The sequence below is a fragment of the Lonchura striata genome, chromosome 2 (assembly GCF_050655825.1).
Source record: "Lonchura striata isolate lonStrDom1 chromosome 2, ASM5065582v1, whole genome shotgun sequence".
Taxonomy (NCBI): Eukaryota; Metazoa; Chordata; class Aves; order Passeriformes; family Estrildidae; genus Lonchura; species Lonchura striata.
The window spans coordinates 90,590,402-90,614,525 of NC_140704.1; the positions used below are offsets into that span (position 1 = coordinate 90,590,402).

A 24,124-nucleotide genomic window follows, 5' to 3' on the forward strand; every position below is an offset into this window, starting at 1 on the left:
TCAAGTTCCACCTGCAGAGGTTTCAGTTGGATATTAGAAAAAATTTCTTCACTGAAAGAATGGCCAGGTCTTGGAACAGGCTCTCCAGTGAAGTGGTGGAATTGCCATCCCTGCAGTGTTCAAAAGACACGTGGATGTGGCATGGAGAAACATGCTTTTGTGGTTAACATGAGCTGGGTTAACAGTGAGACTCTATGATCATAGAGGTCTTCTCCAGCCTTAGTGTTTCTCTGTTCTGTTTGGCTCTCAGACTGGATTTTGTATCTAGTAGCACAACACATCTGGAATTTACAATATTTGTGAGCTTGGAAGCAGTTACAGTAGGACTCCCAGTGTAGTGGTGCACATGAAGGTCTCAGCAGTGTGTTAAATTTGACTCACAGATGTCCATTTTTATGCTTCTGTGCTGGATTCTCTGAGCAGATGGTCACTTAACCCTAGTGGTTAGGCAGGACAACCCTCTGCATTCACTTGCCCCTTGGTAAATGTTGTCTTGTTCTCCTGCCCTGGGAAGGTTTTTTTTTTCCTCATTATTTGTTATTTGACGCTGAGTTATGTCATAGTAAGAGAGGAGCTCATGTTCCTTTCTAGTTCTTCTCCCAGCTTCTTTAGTTTTCCTTCTCAATCAGTAACTATTTTGTGTTCCTGGTCAATGAGTTAGCCAGAGTTTTGGGATGTTTCATCCTAGATCTTCTATTGTGATGAGCACCCTGAAAATAATACCCAGAAAATTTATTTCCTAACTTTAGTCAAATCTGGCTCTTTTTAACAACAGCTGCAACAATTAATGGAAAACTTGAAGATTAGGGAAGACAGAAAAGAAATAAAGGCAGTTTATTAATTTTTTCCTCCCTCCCTCTTAAGCATCATTGTGGGCAGATTTCTGCTTTCAGGTCTGGTCCTTGATTACCTCAGTACCTTTGTAGGAAGCTGGCACAGGTTTCCAGTCCTCCTCCCACCCAGTGCCTAGGCATGTTGTTCCTGCAGCCTCTGAGGCTGGTTAGTGCCTGACCCTAAAAGCAGAATGCCAGAAAAATCTGTGACTTGGTTGACCGTACTCGCTCTCACTGCAGGACCCCAACTCTCGGCTGACACATTCTGCACTGTCCCTTGGCTGCATCTGTCCTCATAGGGGCCATTCAGTGGCTAACAAAAAAGCTATTTTTTCCTTCTGTCTTCATCCAGAGGCTCAGAAACTCTACTTACAACTCTGTAAGAACAGAGGACAGTAGTTTATATCCTAGATACACACTGAAATTAACTTCACTTTCTGTATTACATTTCAAAGGCTCTGTGCTAAAGCCCTCTGATCTTCTGTGTGTTCTAATAAATTTCACTGTGTTTTTTAGTTGTGTTGATACTGTTGTGAGCAAGCATGGTCTGGGGAGCATTGGTTTGGAATTGAGTAAATTGCCAAAAATTTTTTCATACCTGCTCCCAACATATCGTTTGCTTTAGGGTGATCTTGTCTGGGGACCTAGAAAATGGGAAGGCAATGTTAGAGGTATGTTAGAGAGAATGACTGCTCTAATCTAATGGTCTGAATTTTGTTCTACAGCTTGATGACTGCACTCTTCAATTGTCTCATAATGGTACCTATCTGGATCTAGAGTCCACCCTAGCAGAGCAACGAGATGAACTAGAAGGCTTCCAGGAGGATGCTGGGTAAGTAAAGGTTTACTAAATTTTTATAAATAGGCTTGTGGTTAACTTCCTATGTTCAGGTCAGCATAGGAAGAGAAAAGAAAAATCTTACCCATATATGCCTGTCCCTTTGTATGATTAGGAATTTTATGACATCTCTCTAAATTCACTCTCACAGTTTCTCTAAAATATGACATACTGTAAAGAAACCTATGGATATGAGTATCTTGATTAGTCTGGTAAGATTTTATAGTTCTTTGAAACTTGGTAAATGAGGATGGCTTGTTTGGAGAACTTTGAGATCTTTCTTATGATATTAGTCATATAGAGGATTGTATTGGGGTGGTGTTCCTCAAGTTATAAACTCGATTTATTTTACCTTGGTAAGTTAAGTCCTCCATTTATCATTTTGAAGAAAAGACCTGTATTGGTTTATTTTCTTACTCCTGGTATTGATTGAGCCAAATCAAGGGATGGGAGTGCATTTTGTGCATTTTGAATATTCTCCTCTCCTGCTTTTTTTTCTTATTTAGTTATTACTGGCACAACATGGATTGCTATGACACAGTTTCCATAATCATCTCTTTGAGAATTGAAAGTGAAAGCAGAAATTAGCATCAATGTATGTTTGTGTAAATGCACATAGGAGATTTCCTTTTTTGAAGAATTTTCCTTTTCTGGATCTTTCGGGTGATTGTCTTACTTAAGATGCATAATTATGAGGAATTCTAGATCTGGTTTTGTCTTCCTAGTTACGATATTGGACTGAATAGTTGTGATTATTTTATGGGTGTGTTTAACTGAATTTTAAATTGGTCAGAGTTTGTTAACAGTAGGAGATCCAACCCCTTTGCTTATACTCTTTCTCCACTTCTGTCAGCTCTCTTGTCTTTGATGAATATGCCTTATAAATCTGAACTGTGCCTCTGAAGATTATTTTATGTGGAGAAGAATTTTAAATATTTTCCAGATATTCATATGTGTGCATTTGTGTATGTCTTATTCACACAAACCAGTTTGGGGCATGTTTTATAACCATTACAAGATAAAAAACTGTTCTGTTAGAAACCTGTTAGAAGAGAATTTGACAATAGACAGAGTAGCCAATACAAGCTGAACTGAGCCTCCTTTCCTATGCAATAGGAGTGTTGAGTGTAGAAAGATAAAGTCTTCAATTTCATGCATACGTGATAAAAATCACTGCAAAGAACAGCTAGTTCATATTTCCAACTAACTTTATAATGAGTTGAAGGCAAGTAATTTAAAGATTTTTTTTTTAGCAATATTTTTTCAATTTGTCACATTTTTTCCCCTTCCATTGGTGTCTCTGTGATAATTCTGGTAATTTTGCCTTTGCTACTTTTAACACTTTGCAGAAACAATTTGGCACTGCCAAGCAACCTGGAAAGTGAGAGACCATTTGAAGCATTTCCTGCCAGACTTTGCTCTTGAAATATAAAGCTACTGTTCAGCATGTTTTATTTTTGTGCTTCTTTTGGCCATGTGAAATCAATGATATGAGTTGTTTTTGAAACACAGTTATAATTTTCTCTGTGGTGGCTGTCCTGGAGGAAAAAAACCCAACAAAACAAAAAATATGGAACTGCTGCTGCTGCTTGAAGTTTTGTACTGGTGAGGATTCAGATGGGTTTCTGCATTTCATTTTTGTCCATGTTTTGTGAGAGAAGAAAAGATAAACAAGACGCACCAGAGCTTTGGGAAGCATGTGGGATAAACTTCTCTGTAGGACTTAACATTGTTACTTCATGGTAAATGCAGTTTATGTGATGTTATTCAGAAAATATTCTAGACATAGGGTAGCAGATGCAGTCAGTAATGTCTTCCTTTGTCCTGTATTTCTATCAAATTGAACTCCATTTTTGGGCCTTGCAGTTCTGAGACCAGAACACTGAGCTGTAGTGCTCCTGAGCTGGAGCTTCTGGCTGCAGACCTTGGGAGCTTAACAGCAGCTTTCTGTCTGGGAAGGACTGGCTGGAGTCTCTCTCTTTCTCTGCCTGGGTCATTTCAAGGTCCTGTTCTTAATCTTCAAATCTTTTAATTTTCTGAGATTAGGCTACCTCAGGACCTGCCTTTCTGCCATGCCAAAACTGCATCAGTGCTCATCAGGGTCACTGAAGCTTTCTGAACTCTGAGTGAAGGCTTTAGTAGCTGGATATTCATGGCATTTTGAAAATTTTAGAACCTTAGTTATGGAAACCCCTACTTAAAGTGGCCAGAATGTCTTGTAGTCTGGCTGTTGCAGCATCTTTTTGCCAAAAAAGAAACATCTGCACTCACGCAATTTCAAATGAATGCTGTTCTGTTACTGAATATAGTGAAAAGAGGTTTTTGGTTGTTGCTGTCCACTCCAGCAGAATGGAAACTTCTATCTAGTGAAGGAGAAAAGCCTTGTACCACAGAGGGCTAACTAAAACATAGGTGGGAGATTGGATGGCCTTCCGGTCTCCACATCTGTATCTGCTGCCATTTGCACCCTTGAGAATAGCTGTGGGGCTCAGGAAAATCAGATTGTTTTTATATGGGGGCTGATTTTGGAAGAACCAGGATGAACATCTGTCCAAGTAATGAGGTTGGCCCTGCAGAAGGTGTTGCAACCAGCAAAAGGGTCCGTAGGAGTATGTAGGAAAACAACCTTTCTTTTAAAGTCTAGATTGTGTTCATGGCTTACTTGCTTGTTAGGTTGTTTAGCTGTTGGGCTTTTTTCTCTTTATTCCAACACAAGTTACTTGGTGGATGCTTCATTGTGTAGGGTAATACACCATGGAAGTTGTTTATGCAGGCTGGCTGCTTTAAGGTGTTGGTGACAGGTAAAGCTCCTTTCCTTGGCTTCCCTGTGGTTTTACAGAGAAAGCAGGAATTGTCAAGAAGCTGATGTGTTTAAATTACCATATAATTGCTCAAGCTCTCTTTGTGGATATGTCTTAACAAGCCCTCATGGTAGCCCACAAGGTAACACTGTCCTAAAATGCAGAACAATAGTTTCTTCAGGCAGTGTGCTATGAGCAATGAAAATTTCTTCACAGAAAATGTGTTCAATACTTCTGTTCAGCAGGGATTCTTTTAAAGTACTTCTGATAAATGGCTTCAGTGCTAATGTTTTTGCATTCCTTCTAGACACCCTATCTCAAGCCATTTTGGCTGGGTGAGCCACATGACAGACCTCTTCCCTCTTGATGGTGCTGTTCATTCTGGTCTTGATTCAGAATCTGTTGGAGACAGTGGAGTCTGGCAAGGATCTCTAACATTCTTTTCCTGCTTATGTACTGTATTTTTTCCCACTTAGACTTTGCAAATAGCACAATTGTGAGAATGAAAGCTTTTTGTCACTTGTTTACATAAGGATGTTGGGGATGCATTTGAAAGTTAATTTAGTTTTCGTCTTACAAAATGTTATGGCTTATTTTTTAGAAGCAGGACTGAAATCTAGCAGATTCTATGCTAATTTTGTATTAGTTTAAACAGAATGTGTTTGGGTGGAAAATGCTCTCAACTTCTGATAGCTTTCTCTCGCTATGTCTTGTCTTGATGCTATTTCTATGTTTCTCAGTGCCAACAAGAAGAAAATTAAGGGAGGTACCAGGGAAAGATTGTCATTGTGTTGCTACAAACAGGAGACTGTGACTGCTTATTGATATTATTTACTCATGTTGTCCAACCAAATATTTTGATTACTGTGATATTTAGCTATTAGGTCTGATGAAATGCTGAATCTGAAAATGGCAATTGATGGTCACAATTAAAAGCATGCAACAAAGCAAGAAAAAAACACAAGGAAAACAACCCCTTAGAAACATCAAACTAAAAAGCCTGGGCTGAGAGATTGTTGTAATTTTTGAAAGATGTAAGAATTTCTACAAGGTAGCAGTATTCCATTCTAAAATATATCAGATTGAGATGTTGAACCATATTTAGAAGTAGATGTTTTTCTAAAACTTTATTGTTGCAGAATAAATGGTGATACAGATTAAAATTTCACATTCCTAAAGAAATACATTGGTTTTTATGGCTGAGTAAGTTGATGCTGTTCTTAATTACCTCACAAATATTGAGGACAATAACTATTACCACCCGTATTTTCAAAACTTTATGCAGCTTTTTTTGCTTATTAATCCTGATACAATTTCATTATATAAAAATAATTAGGTAAAATATTGAAATTAATTCTTAGGTGGAACTGTAATAATTCATTTTCATAGTTATCTTGCAATAACCATTGACATCAAAATTAAATAAAATTATGGGTCCCATATGGTTTCCCTGTTTAGAACAATTGGCAAGGCATCTCTAAGCATTTCTGCTTCCAGAGTGTGTAATCAAAATAATTACACAAATGTGCATATATTTTGTAGGCCTGACAAAAGAGACATGTGACTTTGAGGGATGTGCTCTGAAAGGAGGATAGAGGCAATTAACAGTTGAAATTTCCACCATGAAAATTATTCACCAGTTATGAGATTTCTTGTCAATGAATTTCATTGACACAGTATCTTGTGAAGAAATGATTGACAAATTAAGGTTCCTACAAATAGTAAAATGCTACTACTTTTGTAGTTAATAAATTAATACTGATTTGTGAATATAAAATGTATTTAGAAAACAAGCATATTGAAAATAATAATTAACTTGAATAAATTTTATTGCAGCCCAAGGCTTGTTTTCTTACATAGTTTCAGATTTAAAGCTGGCTTGATGATATAAAAGTATATCTCTTCTGCATAGATTGAGGTCAGAGACTGCAGGCCACTTTAGTCACACCAAAAGACACAAAATGCAAAGTCTATTAAAGCTTTTGAAAATAACCTGGATGCCCTGTTTTGGTGTGTGCTGTCTAGGAGGGGTCTGGAGTCTGACAGTAAGCACAGAAATTACAGGGATCACAACTTACTGTGTGGAGTAGAAGTCTGGGATGTCAGATGGGGATGCAGTCTGTGCACCTTAACAGCTTCCTTTCAGTCTAGATGGAGAATCTTCAGACAAAAAGCCTACAGAAAAAAAGTTGTAAAAAGTTGTAAAAGTTGACTTTCACTGATGTGCTGAACATGTCCTTTAAAGGGAAGCAGAGTTGGTTTTGCTCTTCTCCAAGCGCCCCAGTCTTGGAAACTGTACTGCATCCTTCTGACTGCGTAGGAGCCAGCATCCATAGTAGTGGCTCCCCTGGCTTAGACAAGGAGGCTTCATGAGCTCTATACCCTCTGTGTGATTTTCGTTTGGGGTGAGCAGGAGACTGGTTTTGGTAAACTTGACTGGGGCTAGTCGTGGGCAGTTGATACTTAAAAAATTTCAAGGGGCACAGTGCTCTTGATCCATGCGCCTGAGAGTAGTGTCAAAAGCTCATGGTGGCTTTTGGGGTGTAAGATGGCACTGCAAATACCAAGTTCTGAAATGTTCTGTGGTCTGGATTTTTTGCCCTATGGGGTTTTTTGGTGGTTTTTTTTTGGTGAGGGTGTTTAAATGTTGAGGTATTTAAGAGCTTGACTCATTATTTCACAGCTTTTGTTTCTTACTTCAGCAGCTCTGTCTCTTTCTCTCCCATCTTGCCCCAGAGTTTACTCAGTTGTAAAGGGAAAAATCTACATCTGTACCGAGGTACCTGTGGAAACATGTGAAGATTTGCTATTTTTGAATTTAGTGATTACTGCTGGCAAATGAATACAATAAGAGAGCTTTTATTGAAAAATAATTTCCACTGCAAAATGTATTGCAAAAATACTGTTGTGCTTAGCTCTTTCCCAGCCTGTTACATACCAAATAAAGTGCCAAACCAAAAAGCGTGTGAATAATTCTTACAGTTTTTGCTAGGACAACTTTTTTTAAAGATAGCCTAATTTGGCATTCAGATTTGCATGTGAAAATAGCTGAGAAGTCCAGTGTTTTTTGGTGGAAACTTAAATAAAAACAGCTTATGGAAACAGCTGATGCCAGATGTTCTATTTAAAACCATTTAATTTTATTAATATTGAAGCTGCTTAATGGCTGTGTTTGCACTCTGCCCTCTTCCTCAGTGACGCAGCTGTAAATTAAGTGAGTGGCTCTCGAGGCTTGGAAGTGTGTTTCCCTTCAACTTGTGAGGAGGAAATCCCTTCCTCTCTCCATAAACAGATCATCTGTGAGGCTTCAGGTAGGGCTGCCAGAAAGTGCTGCAGGGCTGTTCTGAACTCCTGTTGTGAGTAGAACTACTTATTTGGAATCCAAACCTGGAACAGTACCAGCACTGTGGGCACTCACTGCTGGTCTGCCGGGGCAAACCAGTGTAGTATTGCCCAGAGTGTGTGGGCAGCTGAGGGAGTTTGTGCTGGGTAATTAATAAAAGCTGTCAGTTAGCTACACTTCCTATTCCATAGCAACTGTTCCTCTGTGTGCTCCTACCCCGTGGTAAATGCAAAGGTTTGTGTAAGCAAGTTCACTCTCGCTTTTCTCCCATGCACACCATTTGTCTGTGTGCTTGGTGTGTGGTGTGTGTTTATTTGGTTTACCCCTGACTAAACTAAGGTGGTAATCTGCTTCTGATAAAAATAAGTGTCTCCAATTTAACCTCCAGTTGTGAGCTAACAGCTTAAACGGCTGCAAATCTGTGACTAGCCCAGGATCTCTGGTAATGAAGCCATGAAAATTAGTGAATACTACCAGGGTTAAGACCACAGCAGTACAGCAAAACAGTAGTTTATTTCATATTTACTGCTCAGTAATTGTGCTTGCTAGCAAAAGCATTGATGGACCATCAACAAATACAAAACCCATTTCCGAAGTGGAATTAATATGGAGAAATAAGTGGCTGTGAACAGTGTTTTATATTTAAAAATTTGTATATCAAGTTAGGAGGAAGCTCTTGCCAAATATGATGCTAATGGAAAACTTACAAAAGAAGAAAGAGACACAAAGTAGTATATTGATCAGTGCAAAGTAGACTTTATTTTTATGTACTTACATAATCATGTGTGTCCTACTGCAAGGTAGGTAGGACAGCTTTTAAATATTACTTGCTGAGTCTGGTTAAAATGGTCACATTCTGATAAAGTGTAAATGACCAATTAAGTGAGTAGGACATTGCTTTGAAATGTGTTGTTCTGCTTTGGATAATATCTTCTTCACTTTGTTATCTTTTTAGTATCATCAATTAAATTGGAAAATCATACAAGATTAGGGTTTTTCCCTTAAGGTAGTAGAGAATGATTTTTAGTAAGAGAGAAATGTTTATGAAAAGTTCTTAAAACTATTTTTTACAAATTGAATAAATTTTAATTTTTTTTAAATTATAAAAAAATTATATGCCTCTTTTGGAACTGTAAATTAGATTAATGTCAGGTATCAGGGGCCTTTGTGAGAAAGATTATTATTCAGGTGCTGTTTGTTTTTGCTCTGAAACTATAGAACTTCATTAGAAGTTGGTCACAAAATCAACAAATGGGTTAAATTAGAAGGGACCACAGTGGGACTTCTGATCCAAACTCCCTGCTCAAGCAGGGTCATCCCAGAGCCCATTGCACGGGATTGTGTCCAGCTGGTTCTTGAATATCTTCAAGGAAGGAGACTCCACAATCTCTCTGCATAATCTGTTCCAGTACTTGGTGACCTGCTTAGTAAAGTTCTTTCTCATGTCCAGGTGGAATTTCCTGTGCATCAGTTTCTGCCCACTGCCTCTTGTCCTGTTGCTTGGTACCACTGAGCAGAGCCTGGATCCACCTTCTTGATACCTTTCTTTCAGATACTGACAGACACTGATGAGATCCTCTCTCGGTTGTCTCCTGTGGAAGCTGAACAGCACCCTCAGTCTTTCCCCATAAGAGAGACACTTCAGTCCCTTCATGTAGCCTTCTGTTTTATGTGCTCCAGAAGCTCCATGTGTCTCTTGTCCTGAGGAGCCAAGAACTGGACACAGCACTCCAGATGTGGACTGACCAGGACTGAGTAGGACAGGATCACCTCCCTTGACCTGCTGCAATGCACTTCCTAATGCACCCAGACCAGTCGCAGTGGTCTGGAACCAAATCTGTGGGTCCCACAGTGTGGCTGGGAGCACTGGAGGGACTCTGTGCCTGAAGATGTGAAAACAGCAAGTGACACAACTGTTGGAGGTTAATTTATTTTACTTTCCTCCTTGCCTTTGTCCTGTAGGTTTCCAGTTCTACGCATTTTCCCCAAAACTCCAGATATTTCAAAGGCATATGTTTCTCCAAGTGTGAAGAGGTTTTAAACTAAAATCCTCATGTAATGTGAACTTCAAGTAGAGGTGATAGCAAAACCATATGACCAGAAATTACTTGGTGTAAAGATTCCTGGGAGGAATGTTCAGCCAGAGCTTGACACTTACTGACAGCAGTGGGAAATACATAACCTAAGAACTGTAAAGCATTGGTCAGGTGATGTATCATCAGAACATGAAGAACAACAAGATGCGAGGTTGACAAGAAGTGTGGAAACAACACTTTCGGTTTTGTGTTTTACCCAGAAACAATATTATTGTTAAAATAACTGTTCTAATTCAATTATTTTCACCATTTTCCAACTCATTAAATTTGTGGTTTTTTAATACAAAAATGTAAGATGGAGATTTAATTGAAAATGCTATAAGCGTTTCACAAAATGACATGATAAACATCCCACTGAAAACAATTATATGAGTTGAGCTTTTGGGTTGGGAAAGGACATAGTTTTGTTCACGAATGACAGCTCTTGAAAAATGGTCATTTTCTGACTGTGAAGGCAGCAGTCAGCCCTCAAATATTTGAGGGGCTGTTGGAAGGTTCTTGTTTTAATGTGTGGAAATTGAGCCATTAACAACTGAGAAAGAGCCAGCATGATGATTCAGAAAGTATGGGGAGGAAGTGGGGAGGGAATTCTCATTTTCCAGCTTCTGAAGTTTGCTTGCACATAAACTACTAAAAAGGACAAATGGAACAAATGTTTCCCCCATTTTGAACTCATTGCTTTTTAGAGAGTGTAAAAGTGATTTATTATCTTTTGGCAAAAATCATTACCTTTTGGTGAGGTACACAAAAGTCTGCACCTTTTACCGACATACACTCAGACTACATTAGTAATAAATAATTTGGTGGTATTCATGTGGCTTATAATGCATACTCTGTGAATCCCTTGATTGTTTCGCTCCACACTTTTGAGTTTCTCATTTTCTTCCCCCTTCTCCTTCTATCCCATTTTGTTTCCATTTAAAAAGAGGGGGAGAGGAAAAGAAAGAAAACGAAAAATAGCAATGATGCCTAGTAAATGTACTTGTGAAGAGTTAGGGGACGTAAAACCCAGCACCCCGTAGTGACAGTCTGTATGTAGCCCTTATTTGCACAGTTGTACAGACAGTGGTGTGTCAGCCAAGATGCTCTTCCACTCACTGGCATTCAGATGGTGGTGGTTTATAGGTTTTTAGTGGGAATGAGACAGTTATTTGTTAAAATCATGTTGACAAACACAGAACGCAATATTGGAATAATCTGCAGGGAAAAAAAAACTATACAAACCTAAGCATATTTTGTTATTTTGTATGCTGTTTCTTGCTCTAATGAATGGCCAGATTTTGCCATCCCAGTTTTTGCTTAGGGGATATGCTGAGATTATTTCTATTAGATTAGTAAAGTTTTAATTATTGTTATGCTTTTTTTTTTTTTTAATTATTTTTTTCATGCAGACTGTACAGACAGAAATGGTTGCTATCGGTTTACTTATTTTTGTCCACTCTTGTCAAATGATTGTTACTTCAATTAATTTGTCATGATCTGGGAATGCTCTGAATAAAACCACCCTGCAAAACAATTAGATGACTTGCAAGTATATTACATGAACAGGATGCAGACACATTCTGATTTCACACTAATTTTCAAGTGGAAAAATGAGGTAAGAGAGAAAAGCCCACTGACTTCCTATGAGGATGAGTGTGTGTGCCTCATATAGCCTGTCATGTACCAGAAGAGGTTGCTAGTGCTGTCATCCATTTGAAGGTATTAGCATGAAAAAGACTTCTTTTTAATTATTGATATTATTTCCTGAGCTCCTCTTCTTCCATTATTCAATGGCAATAACATGAGCTTGAACATGACAGTTGGATCTTTGGATAATAATCACCTAAGAAGTTCAAAAAGGTTACTTGTTTGGATAAGATTTTTGGAGGAGTTTAAGGGAGATTCTTAATTCCACTCTGTGTACATGTGCACTCTCTCACTGTAAAAAGACTTGGCTTTTATACAGCTTTTTGTTTGAAGTGTCAGATTTTTATTTTCCAATCTCTTGAATCTGTAGTTGACTGGAGAAGCATATCATGGTGAAATGGCAGTCAAACTGTATCTTAACAGCTTTGAAATCAAAGCCTAAGATTTATGCTGTCTGATTAATAGCAAGTTAAAAAACACCTTCCTTATTGTATGTGTGTGCTGGCTTGTAGATCTTTTTCAGGGAAAACCTGATAGACTTAAGTGCTTGAACTCTGGCAAAAATTTCATCCTTTATGCATTCAACAAGGAACAGTTTGTTCTCCATTGCTGCTCCTTAAACTGAAGCAACTGTGAGGCAATACCCCATTGCAGAAGCATTTTTCACTCCCTAAAAGGTGTGTGCAAGTGAAGATGTAAATGGATGGGTTCTGAAATGAAAAAGCAAAAGCTATTTGCAAAAGTAATGCACTTTAGAGCAAGTCTGTTGCTATGTGTTTGCGTCTGGTGACATACTGTAGTCTAGGTTTCTTTTGTGGGAGTCAGTGATTCTTTGTTGAGCTCAGGAGTTGCTGAATGCTGTTCTTATTAAGCTACTTCTGTTGGAAAACATAGATGTGGTTATTGGAGATGTTTAATGGCCCACGAAGAAACCTGAGTGCTATGAGAAGCTGTAACAAAATTTGAAGCATGTGTTGTGCATGTGTATTTTGAAAGCAGCATCTGTGGTAGATAGGTTTTCTTAATGGTTAGATTGTTACATCAGGCAGGATTAGCTGCAGAATTGTTATAGGGTAAATCATCAGGTTAGGCTGACGTTAAATGCTGTCCAGGTCTGGAAATAGTTTCAGTGCTACCAGGTTGAAGTTAGTTTTCCATCCAACCTCTGCCCTCTTTGGGATAAATAGGCAACAGCTCATGGTGTTAGTTTAGCTGGGTTTAGTAACCCATTGTGTTTGCTTTGGTGGTGGTTCTGAAGGATAATGAAAAAAATTATCTTGTTATTTCAAGAGAGGCTTGGTGTCGGGTAAACGTATGCCTGGTTCATCTGATTCCCTCTGGTTCAGAACTGGCCTTGCTGTGAGTGATTGTTTGATACTGCACTTCATAGCAGTGTGAAAAACTAAGTACGGGGGGAGCTGGAGACTGGGGGAGCAGCAAACTTTCCCATCTTATAACAACTAAATAATGAAAATACAAGGTACCTATACTGTTCGCTGGTATATGATTTTATTTTCCATTCTTTTCCTTGATTTGGTGAAACTTAGGAGGGCAAACCTGTAGGTTTTTGTGTAGTTCCGCGGGTTCAAAGCAAGCTGCAGGTGGGAACCTCTTGCTTTTTACAGTGCTTCTCTAAAGCAGGATGAGGAAGAGCATCATCTGTGCTGTTAGCCCGGTGCAGGGGGAAAGGTAAAGTCTGTCCTCTGGAACCCCATTCTTACAATCCTTTTACTGATATTTTCTGTTTGAATTGAAACTCTAGTATTCATTTTCCACCACATCTAGGCTGTATTTCCAGAATCTTGGCTGGGATCTGAGGGAAAGGATACTCATTAGTTTAAATATCTAAACTTCTATGTGCACAAACAAACTACTTTGTAGTTTTCAAAGGTTTTGCATCATTTTCTAGTACAGCAAATGATTTTTCTCTCTGAGTTATCCTCAAGAATTATCTCTGTCTACAACTGACTGATAACACTAATCTTAATGGGTGAGATTCCCTGCTTGGAACAGAGTACAATGAGACTCGTGGGAATATGCTACTTGAAAACTGCTCTGAGGGTTAGATATAGTTACCTATTATAATATTTTTATTTATTTTAAAAAAATACGAAAAAAACAGAGTCACCCTAACAAGATGCATCACTCTTAGTTGCTGTGCTGCCGTTATGAATGTGTGTAGCACTGCATGAAAGATTGAAATCCAAGTCTGCCTTCATGGGGTAACATTTTTTTAATATGCTTTAAATATTTCTGAAATAGAAGGGTCTACAGACCCTAGCTAAGAGTAGACACACTCTTATGTACATTAACTGAAAAGATTCTAATTAAAATTTTAGCTCACCAAATCCAATTGTTAGTGAGCTAAAATCATGGCTTCTAACAGCATTGGACTCAACTTCTGCTTATGATGGCCTCTTCATGATTCAGATGTCTGTGACAGATTTTATTTTTTGAGCAAATACAATGAAGAATAGTAAGTTTACTTGTCTGTACGGCTATAGAGTGTTATTAAAACCATTGCAATTTGTTTGCTGCTGTGCTATAAAACTAGCTTTTTCCATGGTTATCAAGTATTGTGTAGAAAGCAGAACAGGAGGAACCCAGAAGGACACGGCATGGCCTTTTGTAGAATTAACACCTTTAATCTAATGAAATTTCTTTATTGAGTTATTAAGCAATCACTAAGAAAGTTAGAAAGGTGTTTTTCTATTTCAGTTTTAAATGACAAAATAATGTGTTTTCAGAATCAGGGGATTGTTCGAGGCTAAATTTATTGAATTGAAATATCTGGCCCTTCAGAAGAATATTAGGAAGTCTGAATAGTTGCTTCTTGAAAGAAAGAAAACATTGAAATAGAAATTGTATGTTAATTGATGCATTCTCCTATTTTACAAAGATTACCTTTGTCAAGGAAATTATTGTGGTATGTCTTGCTAAAAACATTAATAAATCTTAATTAGATATTTACATAAAAGTCCCATTTTTGATACCAGCAGGTCTTTAGTATAGGTCTAAGAAGAAGGATGTCATGTCCTAATAAAACAGATGCTTTTAAATTTCCTTTCAAAGTTTCCTTGAAACATTAAGAGGAGACTGTGTTGGTTTCTTTTAATGTGTGGTTTTGGCATTAAATGATTATTATTTTGTTTGTTAATGCTTTTTCCCCTCTGTACCCCCAATAACATTCTTGGTATTTTCCTTCTGGTCAAGGGATTGCTTAGCTCAGACAAAGGCTTTGCTTCAAAACAAGTATCTGTTTAAGACAGTCAATTGAGGTAGTATTTTCAAAATGTCATTTAAATCACAACTTGAAAGTGTATAATTGAGCGAAGCTATTTGTAATGAGGTACATAACAATGACAAAATAAAGCATATATATTCCATAAGACAAGCATTCAGTGAGCTGTTGGCATATGCTTATTTACTTTAATTTGTTAGAGAAATTGAATAAAGAAAAGGTTTTGTGTCTTGGTAACTCCAAAGACTAGAAGTTAATCTTATAGCAGTAATGATTCTGATCTCAACGAGATCAGCAGAATGCTATGTCAGCACAATATGTGAAATGTACCTACTCTTCTACTGCTAAATTTCAGCTATTAAATTAACTCTGTGAAGTACTTCTTGGATTTTTTTAAAATAAATTGTAGCCAGCTGCACTCGCTGAAACATATTTTTTTAAAAAAGTAATATCAATAAAAATATAAGCCTTTGTTAAGAGTATATTACAAACTGTTGTATGTCTAGGTTTTGTTTTTAATAAATTTATCTTATTTGTTGGAAATAGTATTTTCTTCTGTGTATTTTTGAACCTACTTCGTTTTTAATGCAAATAGCCTGCCTGTCCCATGGTACCCTCCTTCCCTGTCCTGATATCATGACAGGCTTGCCTACAGGCATGCTTTTTAATACTATTTGGCCAGTAGTTCATGAGTCTGTGAAATCATGGATGGATTTCAAGTTACCCTTTTTTTTTAATTTATTATTGTAATATGCTTTCCAGGAAATTGGTGTGTGTAAAATCATAGATGCAGTAATTTTCAGAGGTGATCTTCATTTTGCAAAACTGTTATTCATATTGCATGATAGTCAAAAGTATTCATCAGGAAATTGTGTTTTTTCTAATATTTTACATATGACTGGTCTTATTATAATTGGCTGCTGTGTGGTAAACCTAGTATGCCTAAACCCCATGAAATACCTCTGTAGTGATCATTGTGGTGTGGCCTATGGGGAAGTGGGAGAAATGAACCATCCTAAGTGAGTCTTCATGTTCGTAACATCTGGGGCTTGAATCATACTGATTTTGGTAAGCTGGAAAAATGGCCAGGGCAGCCAGTAGGAGATAAAAATTAATGTTTGTGTGTTTGAAAACATTCTGTCCTGGGAGATACTACAGTTGCAATGATAGTGTAAACAGAGCCTGTAGAAGAGAGCTTGCTCTACATTTTGCTTTAAGTTTTCAGAGGTCTTTGTAAGGAGGAGAGGTAGAGGAGGAAGTAGCACTACTGTTGAAGCTTGGAGAGCTAGAAAAAAGGGCCTTGTTTGTATTGGGAGACACTGTGCATTGGATTTTTAGAAAAGGAGGAAAACCTGCATTAAATTGTAATGGGCCTGAATCTTTACAGGTCTTAAAATGGTGCTGATTTCTCAGGTCCTTGTGTTTATTCGCTTTCAAATGGCTGGACACTACCTGCTGTCTGTTCTTTCAGCAAGTCACCACAGGTGTGTAGATTGCAGCAGAGCACTGGTGAAGTCATTGTATCCTACAGACTGCTAAAACACTAGAGAGTGTCATGATATTAATGGCCATTATTTGTTAAATTAGCTGTTTCTTTTAGTTGATCAGTTTTTCAGGATGGGAAGAATAATAGGTCTGATTATATAGACTTTCTTTTTCTTTGCTAACTCTGGACTATCCTTTTATCATTATGCAATAAACAATTTTTACTCATTTCTTCCATTTTCTGATTTTATCTTGGAGGATCTGTGTATGTCAGGTCTATCAACACGTCCATCAAGGAAGGGAAATCAAGAGAAGCAAAGGGCAAGAGCTGTGGTCAAAAATACTTCATTAACTTGGCAAATTCAATATTCCAGAGGAGTCCTGGCACTCCTGTGGGGAGGGGCAGCCATTAAAAATCTGCAGAATATGAATGCAAGCAAAGACTGCGTCCTACCAGAATAACAGGAGGCATTTAGGTGGGGAGCGTCAGTCCTAAACCTGGAACTGCTCTAGGGAATTTCACAGTCCAAACTACAGCCTGCTTTCATGGGGGCAATAGCATTTGCTGCTTGGTACTTCAAGTTATTAAGAGAAGGGTGACACTTTGCCCACTAACGATGTCCAAGCAGCTCCTTTGAAGAGCAATTTTCATGAAAGGTTTTTGGTTTTGCTTTTTTTTTTAAAAAAAAAAAACCCTGTTTAACTTTTTTTTTCTAATTTATAGAGAAATAGATTACTGAAATTGAAACTAAGTCCTCTATTAGCAGGTAGAGAGGTCAACATTAACCACTATTTTTCAGATCTGTCCTTTTCTTTTATTTTCCCTTATATTTTCCTAGGGACAATATTTTTCTGAAAATACCTGTCACTACATCCCTTCCTTTCTTCCTCTGCAGATCTTTCAAAGAAGTAATATAAAATATTTTGCTTTGTTTTTTCATGAAAATAATGGAAATATTTTTGTTCTGCAAAATAACTGTGGGTAGGGAAACAATATGGTGGGGAAGAACTTCTGCTGTTACTAGAAAAATGTTTTAAGTTACAGCAAGAATAAGATTCTGCTGGGTGTCTGTGTAAAGAGTAACCGAGAAAGGTTGTGCTGGTTTGTGCTCTAACTTGTATGTTGAATTTGGTCTCTGGTTCGCATGACACAAACTAAGCTGCATCCTTTTGTGTTCCAAAAACAGTGTGCCTTTATGAGTGTTTTCCCACAACAAATTCACTGAATCGCAGAATGGCTGAGTAGGAAGGGACCTCTGGAGGTCATCAGGACCACCTAGAGCCACTTGTCCAGGAACTGCCATTTTAGTTTCAGAAAAATGAGGGAGAATACGCTGCTGTACAAGCATAAAATACATTTTGCTTTTCTTACCCTCCCACCTTCCATCAGGTGAGCAGGTTTGGGTGCAGAGACAAGGTGTTGTCAGTGCCCTCATGCCAGTTTGCAGGTGTAACACTAGAAATCAAGAACTGTGCTCTTGTCCAGGTTGAAGAAATGCTAATTTGGCTGAAAACCAAATGAGGTTTTTAGCAGCTAATTAAAATAGGAATTCCATTTAAGCCTGATATGGAGTCAGAGTGGAAAAGGACCTCAATTTTGCCTCTGCATGAAAAACATACCTATACATGCTTTAAAAACCCATTAGGCTATATAAGCAGGCAGATCTATGAAAGTGTCAAAACATCTGTTTTAACTTTGGATTTTCTTTTAATGCTTAATTATACCTAGCATTAAAGTATTTCTGTGAAAATGAAAATGTGCAGTCATCACTTGATACTTCACTTATACAGTTTTCATTGTGGTCGGCTGTCCTTCGCAAGCATCTAGATGCCTGCTCAGCTGCTCTCTTGCTCCCTGTCCTCAGCAAATGGAGGGGAATAGGGTAAAATAACTTGTTGTCTGAAATAAATATGGAGAGATCACCTAACCATTGCTATCATAGTCAAAACAGTCTTGATGAGGAAAGTTTATTTATTGCAAATTAAAATGGAAGTGGATTATGAGAAACAAAGACAAAATTTCTATTGTCTTCCCTTCCCTCCCACCTTTTTTTTTTTCTTGTAGGCTCAACTTGATTTGTTTATTTCCAGTTCCTCTTCTTCCTCACTATACCTTTACATGCTTTTCTCTTTTTAGGAGAGGGAAGAAGCACAGCATAATTCTGAGGACCCAGCTCTCTGTAAGAGTCCATGCCTGCATTGGTAAGTTAAGTTCCACATGTCTGAAAGAGAACAAATAAATGGAATCGATTTCCAAGAAGAAAATCTGTGGAGTATGAATCAGACTTGGTTGTGTTCCAAATTGACAGTAATGGCCAATAAATTGATTTTATTTTTTTGTTTGTTGCATGCTGACATTAGGTTGTATTAACCTAATTATCCTTAAAGCATGTTAAATATCACAGGGAAGTATAGCATTTGACAGTGATGTCAGATGGTTGGGTGGTTCTTTGATTATCTATCTTGTCACAGCCTTTGTGGGCACCTGAAAAAGTCTGTGTTCATGATCTGAAGAATTGTTGGCTGACAGCTAACTGCTATATTTTAGTAGCATATTAAGTTTATTACTTCACATCTTGCAGATCTTGGCCACGTATTTGTCATTGTCACAGTGTCAATGTCTTAAAAACCGTCTTTAAAACAATGCTGTCACAAGGAAAAGTCTAATGAAAGTCAAAATGTGTGTGTCAAAAGAGCTTTAAGGTTCTGTGAAAGGAGGCTGATGGCCTGGGATGGTGTTAATATGTTCTCCAGCATTCTACAGAGCAGAATGTTTGAGTGTCAGTGGCAAAGCTAATGCTTATGTCCTGGTGACAGTATGACAGATTCTGTGGGAGGCTGGTTTAAAACAAAAAAATTAAAAATCCTGTGTGTCTATGCTACAGTTGTTTTCAGCTTCTCCACAGTAGATTCAACAGTGTAATATGTTTAACTTGTTGGTCTTCCTTCAAGATATCATAGCTGAAGCCTTGAAATATGGATATCTTCCTTAAATGTAAGAGGAGGAAGTCAGTTTTGTGCCATTTCTGCAGCGACTTTTGGAGGATTCAGGCTTTAAATACAGCTAAACGTTTTCCCCTGCCCCCAGCATATGTTATGAAATGGCATTTCTGAGAATTTGAACTGAGTATAAACAACCTACAGAATTCCACAAATACCTCTCTTTGAGAACAATCTCTAGTCTGCCTTGTGCAAGAACAGTTTCTCCTCTACTACCATTGACTTGAGGAAGAACAGTAGAGCAAGCATACGTGTTAAGTGTTAGAGAAGGAACAGAGATGATGCAAAGTCTAAACTGATTTTATAAATGTGAGTGAAATTAAGAACAGCTTGGAGAAGATTGTTCTTGTTAGGTCTGGAAGTGTATTTGGCAAAACAGACCAGTACAGCAAGACAAGATTTGATAAGTTTCCCGGATTGAGGTTTTATAAAAAGAATTTTCATGTAATTTTTTTTTTCTCCAGAGTGCAGCCATCGAGGAATTGGAGCACATAAGGTTCTGAGCTTCAATGTGTGGTTGCATTGTTTTTATCTGTTTTCATTCAAGCTTACTGTGGGCAATTAGCCATATTACTGTGCATATATCTTAATTGTTCCTGTATGAGAGTGTAGTCCCTTGTCAGGTGCTGTTGCTCTCTGGTGGCAAAGAAAGCCAGGCTGTAAAACTTGAGTCCAGATTTCAAACTCCTAGAGAAGAGGTGTGTTTGAATATGGGCTTTTGGCTTGGTTCGTTACAGTCAGAAAAGCCAAATGCAAGTTCTGGTTCTAATTTCCATCCCCCCTGCTGAAGTTTAGATTTTTGGGGTAAGTTTTTGTTTCAGCCCCTAGCTTGATGTAATGTAGCTTCTTTTCTCTTATTTTCTTTTTCATTTTTTGCATATCAAGTTTGTCTTATTTTTTGGTATGGGATAGTTTGAAAGAGTCAGGGAACATTCTGTATTTCTTACTACTGGCACTGTTTGCAGAGTTGTGCCTGGTAGTCAAACCTGTCACAGAATAAGAGGGTTATTTCACTGGCACTGTGGGTAGTAATTGTGTGTGTGTGCACATCAGCTGCCTGTTAACATCTCTTTGGAAATGCAAGCGTTAGGTTTAGATGTTAAAAGATACGTTACATCTTTAGAGTAGAAGCCAGGAGCTAGAGGAATCTGAGATGGTGTTACATGGAGTAAAACTGTCATGCTTTTTAAGTTTTCTTTCAGTCTTCACAGTCTCCATGGAAAGCATTGTGGTTAGCAATGATACTGACTCTGCAAAGTCCCCAACAGGTAGCTAGGGCTGCTTTCTGAGAAGGTGTGGTTTGTTATGTAGTGACTTTTCTGCAGAGCCTCCTGTCATCTTTGTGTTCAGAGTTTTACTTTGTTTTTAAGAGCTGATAGGTGTAAAGAAATAGCTCTCCTGCCATAAATTCTCCCATTTTGAATTTGGATCAATATGTTTTTCATTCTTCCTAACTCATTGTACTTTTAAATTGTGGGAAGCAATAGAAGTGTTTATGTTCAGATATCCAGATAAAAGTTTTCCATCGTGGGTGACCTCAGATCTCTGGAGAATTCATTGGGCTTCAGTGTCAGAAGACATATTGACTACATCTACTACTACTGATATTTTTGAGACCTGGGAAGATTTTTCAGGTCCCATGTCAAGTGGGGTAGAGTTTTGGGTTTCAAGCAGAGCAGGGAAGGAATAATACTTAATAACTTGAGTGCAGAAGTTGTGGTATTTTCTACCCTGTAAAATAGGAGTCCCTTTTAAGTACCTTAATTTAATGCATTAATACTTCCTTTTTTTTTTTTTTTAAACTCTCAATTTGAGTTCTTTTCTTATGTACATACTCAGGACTTTCAACATGAAGGAATGAATTTTCTTTTAAACACTACTCTATTCTCCCATTTTGTCTTTATCCTGAATAAATTATCAGGATTAATTAATAGCTAATACTTTTAAGTGGTTTTAATACAAACTTCAATATTTATAACATTTCTTTATGTCAAAAGAAAATTGCTGAAACCATTTCTGTTCAGAGAACATAACTAATTGAAAATTATAGATGTAATTTTTGTACTTGTTGATGTCCAAAGATCTTAGTGAAATTGTAGAATAGAGAGGGTTGGAAAGAACCTTAAATGTCATCTAGTTCTGACTCCCTGCTGTGGGCAGTGATGCCACCCACTAGAACAGCTTGCTCAGGGCCTCATCCAAGCTGGCCTCCAAGACTTCCAGCGATGGGGCATCTACAGGTTCTCTGGGCATCCTGTTCCAGCGTCTCACCACTCTTGCAATAAAGAATTTCTTCCTAATGTCTAATTTAAATCTGCCTTCTCTCAGTTAAAAACCATTGCTTTTTGTCCTATCACTAGCCATCCATATAAAAAGTTGCTCTTATTTTTTAAAAGACCCCTTTGATTACTGCAAGACTGCTATAAGGTCTTCTTGAAGCTTTGTCTTCTCCAGGTGGAAGAGTCCTAGTTGTCTCAGACTTCGCAGGAGAGGTGATGAGAGGGCTGGAGTATCTTTGTGCCCATCAGATCTGTCCCAGGTCCATATCCTTCCTGGATGGGGACCCCAGAGCTGCATGCAGTGCTCCAGTTGGGGTCTCAAAAGGGCAGAATAGATGGGCAGAATCCCCTCACTCACCCTTCTGGCCACATTTTTGATGCAGCCCAGAACATGATTGATCTTCTGGGCTCTGAGTGCTCCTTAAATCAGATAGTGTTAACTGTTGGGTTTTTTTTCCCACAAGCTTTCAAATTTGACCTTTTATTCAAATCCCATTTATTATGAGTTACTGCCCTTGTGGGAAAAGTCTTTTTAGTGTTTTTGGCAGCCGTATGACTTTGTATTTAGTTGTGTCTTATTATTTTAGTTTGTATATATTTAACAATTACAGGGCTCAGCTGAAGCCTTGATAAAGTCTAATGTAAATGAAAATGTAACTACAGAGAGTGAACACCAACAATGTCAAAAGTTTTAGCCCCTCTTGAAACTAAATGGAAGGTTGTAGTCAGAGCAGCATTATGACAGTGAAGTTTTAAAGGTCTTTACCAGCTCCACTTTTCCTGCAGAAAGATGTGGTTTAACCATTAGGTCCCTGGTTGGCCAGCTCTGTTTGCGGCTCCTGCTTCATTTGTTTGTTCATTGCTCCATAGATTTTTTCTCAGAATCTGGTGTGATCTCTGAGAGACAAGGCACCATTTGGATGCTGTATTTAGCGCAATAGAGCCCCCATGTCCTCTTCTAAAATGCTTATTCCTGTGATGTTAAATAATGAGTGTTGCAATCAATGTTGACATTGATGTTTGGACAGGGATCCATGACTTAGAATGATTCTGCCAAAAGAAGTTTGGTATGAGCTTTAGTTGTTAATACAATGTAATACAAGAAGAATGCAAATAACAAAAGTTGATGTGTTTCTGAGTGAATGTATTGACCTGGGATTACTTAGAGTACTGTGGCTTGGAAGGTCAGCAAATGTTGTAAGGACCATTTTAAATTTTAATACTTTTTTGTGTCAGTTTATTATTAAAAAATCCCCCAAAATTCCAAGCCAAATAAACAAAACCAACCAAAACACACAGCCAGGACCCCCAGTTGGTTATTTAAATGCTTTTGCTCTATAAAAGTACATTTTTCATATGGTTATACCACTCTCCTATATTTGTGCAAAGTTTTCTTTTGTCTGCCAATAGATTTAAAATAATTTGCATAGATATTTGTGTATATTACATTTTATAGCTTGTTCCAGTTAGGGCCCTAAACAGAGTGCAAGTATATTCTTGCAAGAGTCTTGCAAAATGTATAATATAGCTTTGGTATAAGTTGTTATAACCATTTTATAATTCTGTTCTATTGGCTCTTGCATGTGTGTAGATGCAGAGTTACCTCCACAGTGGATTATTCCCAACCCTGGGACACCAGTGCTGCTGTGCTCACAGCAGCTCTTTCTAGCTCCTGCTATCAGGGCATCTGTGTTAACCAGCAGTGTTAGCACCAATAACCCAGTCTTTCCACAGAGCTCTTGGGATTATCTTTTTGATATCCCCTTGCTCTTAATATCATTTATGAAATGCAGCCATAAATATTTTCTTGAGCCTTTATTGTTCTGGGATACCTGAGGGAAGCTATAAGCTGGTTGTAACCAGGGGGCTAGTAGAAGCCAGCTGTTTTTATTTGTCCTGTAATAGCTGAACTATGCACCTAGTCCTTTTTTCCATGTACAGTTATCCCTTCTGTTTTCCATTATGTGGACTTGTTGCATGTGTTAGAGCAGATATGATTAGATACTACAACTATTTCTGCATCTATTGAACCTTCTGGTAGGACTTGTGCCTCAAGCACATGGAGAGACAAGTTCCTCCCCAGTGGAACCACTGTGCTTTCACAAACACAGAATCTTGTGTTGAGTCTGTAACTTTACCTGGCCCTTTGTTGCAGATAAGTTGAGATACATGGACTGAAAGGGGTAAAAAAATGTGGTTTTTCCTCGTAAGAGCATTGAAGTGTTGAAAAGTCAGTGCTCTTATGGTTAAGGAAATGTGAAACCATGTTGCATTTCATTCTCTGAGAGTGAAGTTAAGTTTGTGCCTACATCTCATGTTCTTGGTACTGTCTCACCTGAGATGCTTCTCCCTGCAAATATTATTATCCCATTTCATCTTTTCTGGAATTTGTGCATTTGCTGAGTGCTGGAGTAGGTTTTTCATGGCCATGGACAATGTGAAGTTCTGCTACCTCACGCTTTAAAACCTTGGTGCTTTTTTAAAAAGAAATAACTTAATGGATTTTAAAATAAACAGCTTTCATTTGATAAGGGAGTTTCTGAACACAATAGGAAAAGGAGTCTTACTAAAAAGCTTTC

The 24,124-nt window shown here is 37.9% G+C and overlaps 1 protein-coding gene across 15 annotated transcripts in view; it reads left to right on the plus strand.

Moving 5' to 3' along the window:
- FHOD3 (formin homology 2 domain containing 3) overlaps nt 1-24,124 on the plus strand; it is a 368,504-nt gene that overhangs the window by 36,852 nt on the left and 307,528 nt on the right. For all 15 annotated transcript variants that reach the window (XM_085573656.1, XM_085573657.1, XM_085573660.1 and 12 more), the window contains exons 2-3: nt 1,559-1,665; nt 18,404-18,468. In XM_085573656.1, the coding sequence (XP_085429782.1) occupies nt 1,559-1,665; nt 18,404-18,468 (172 nt within the window). The remainder of the gene's footprint in view (nt 1-1,558; nt 1,666-18,403; nt 18,469-24,124) is intronic.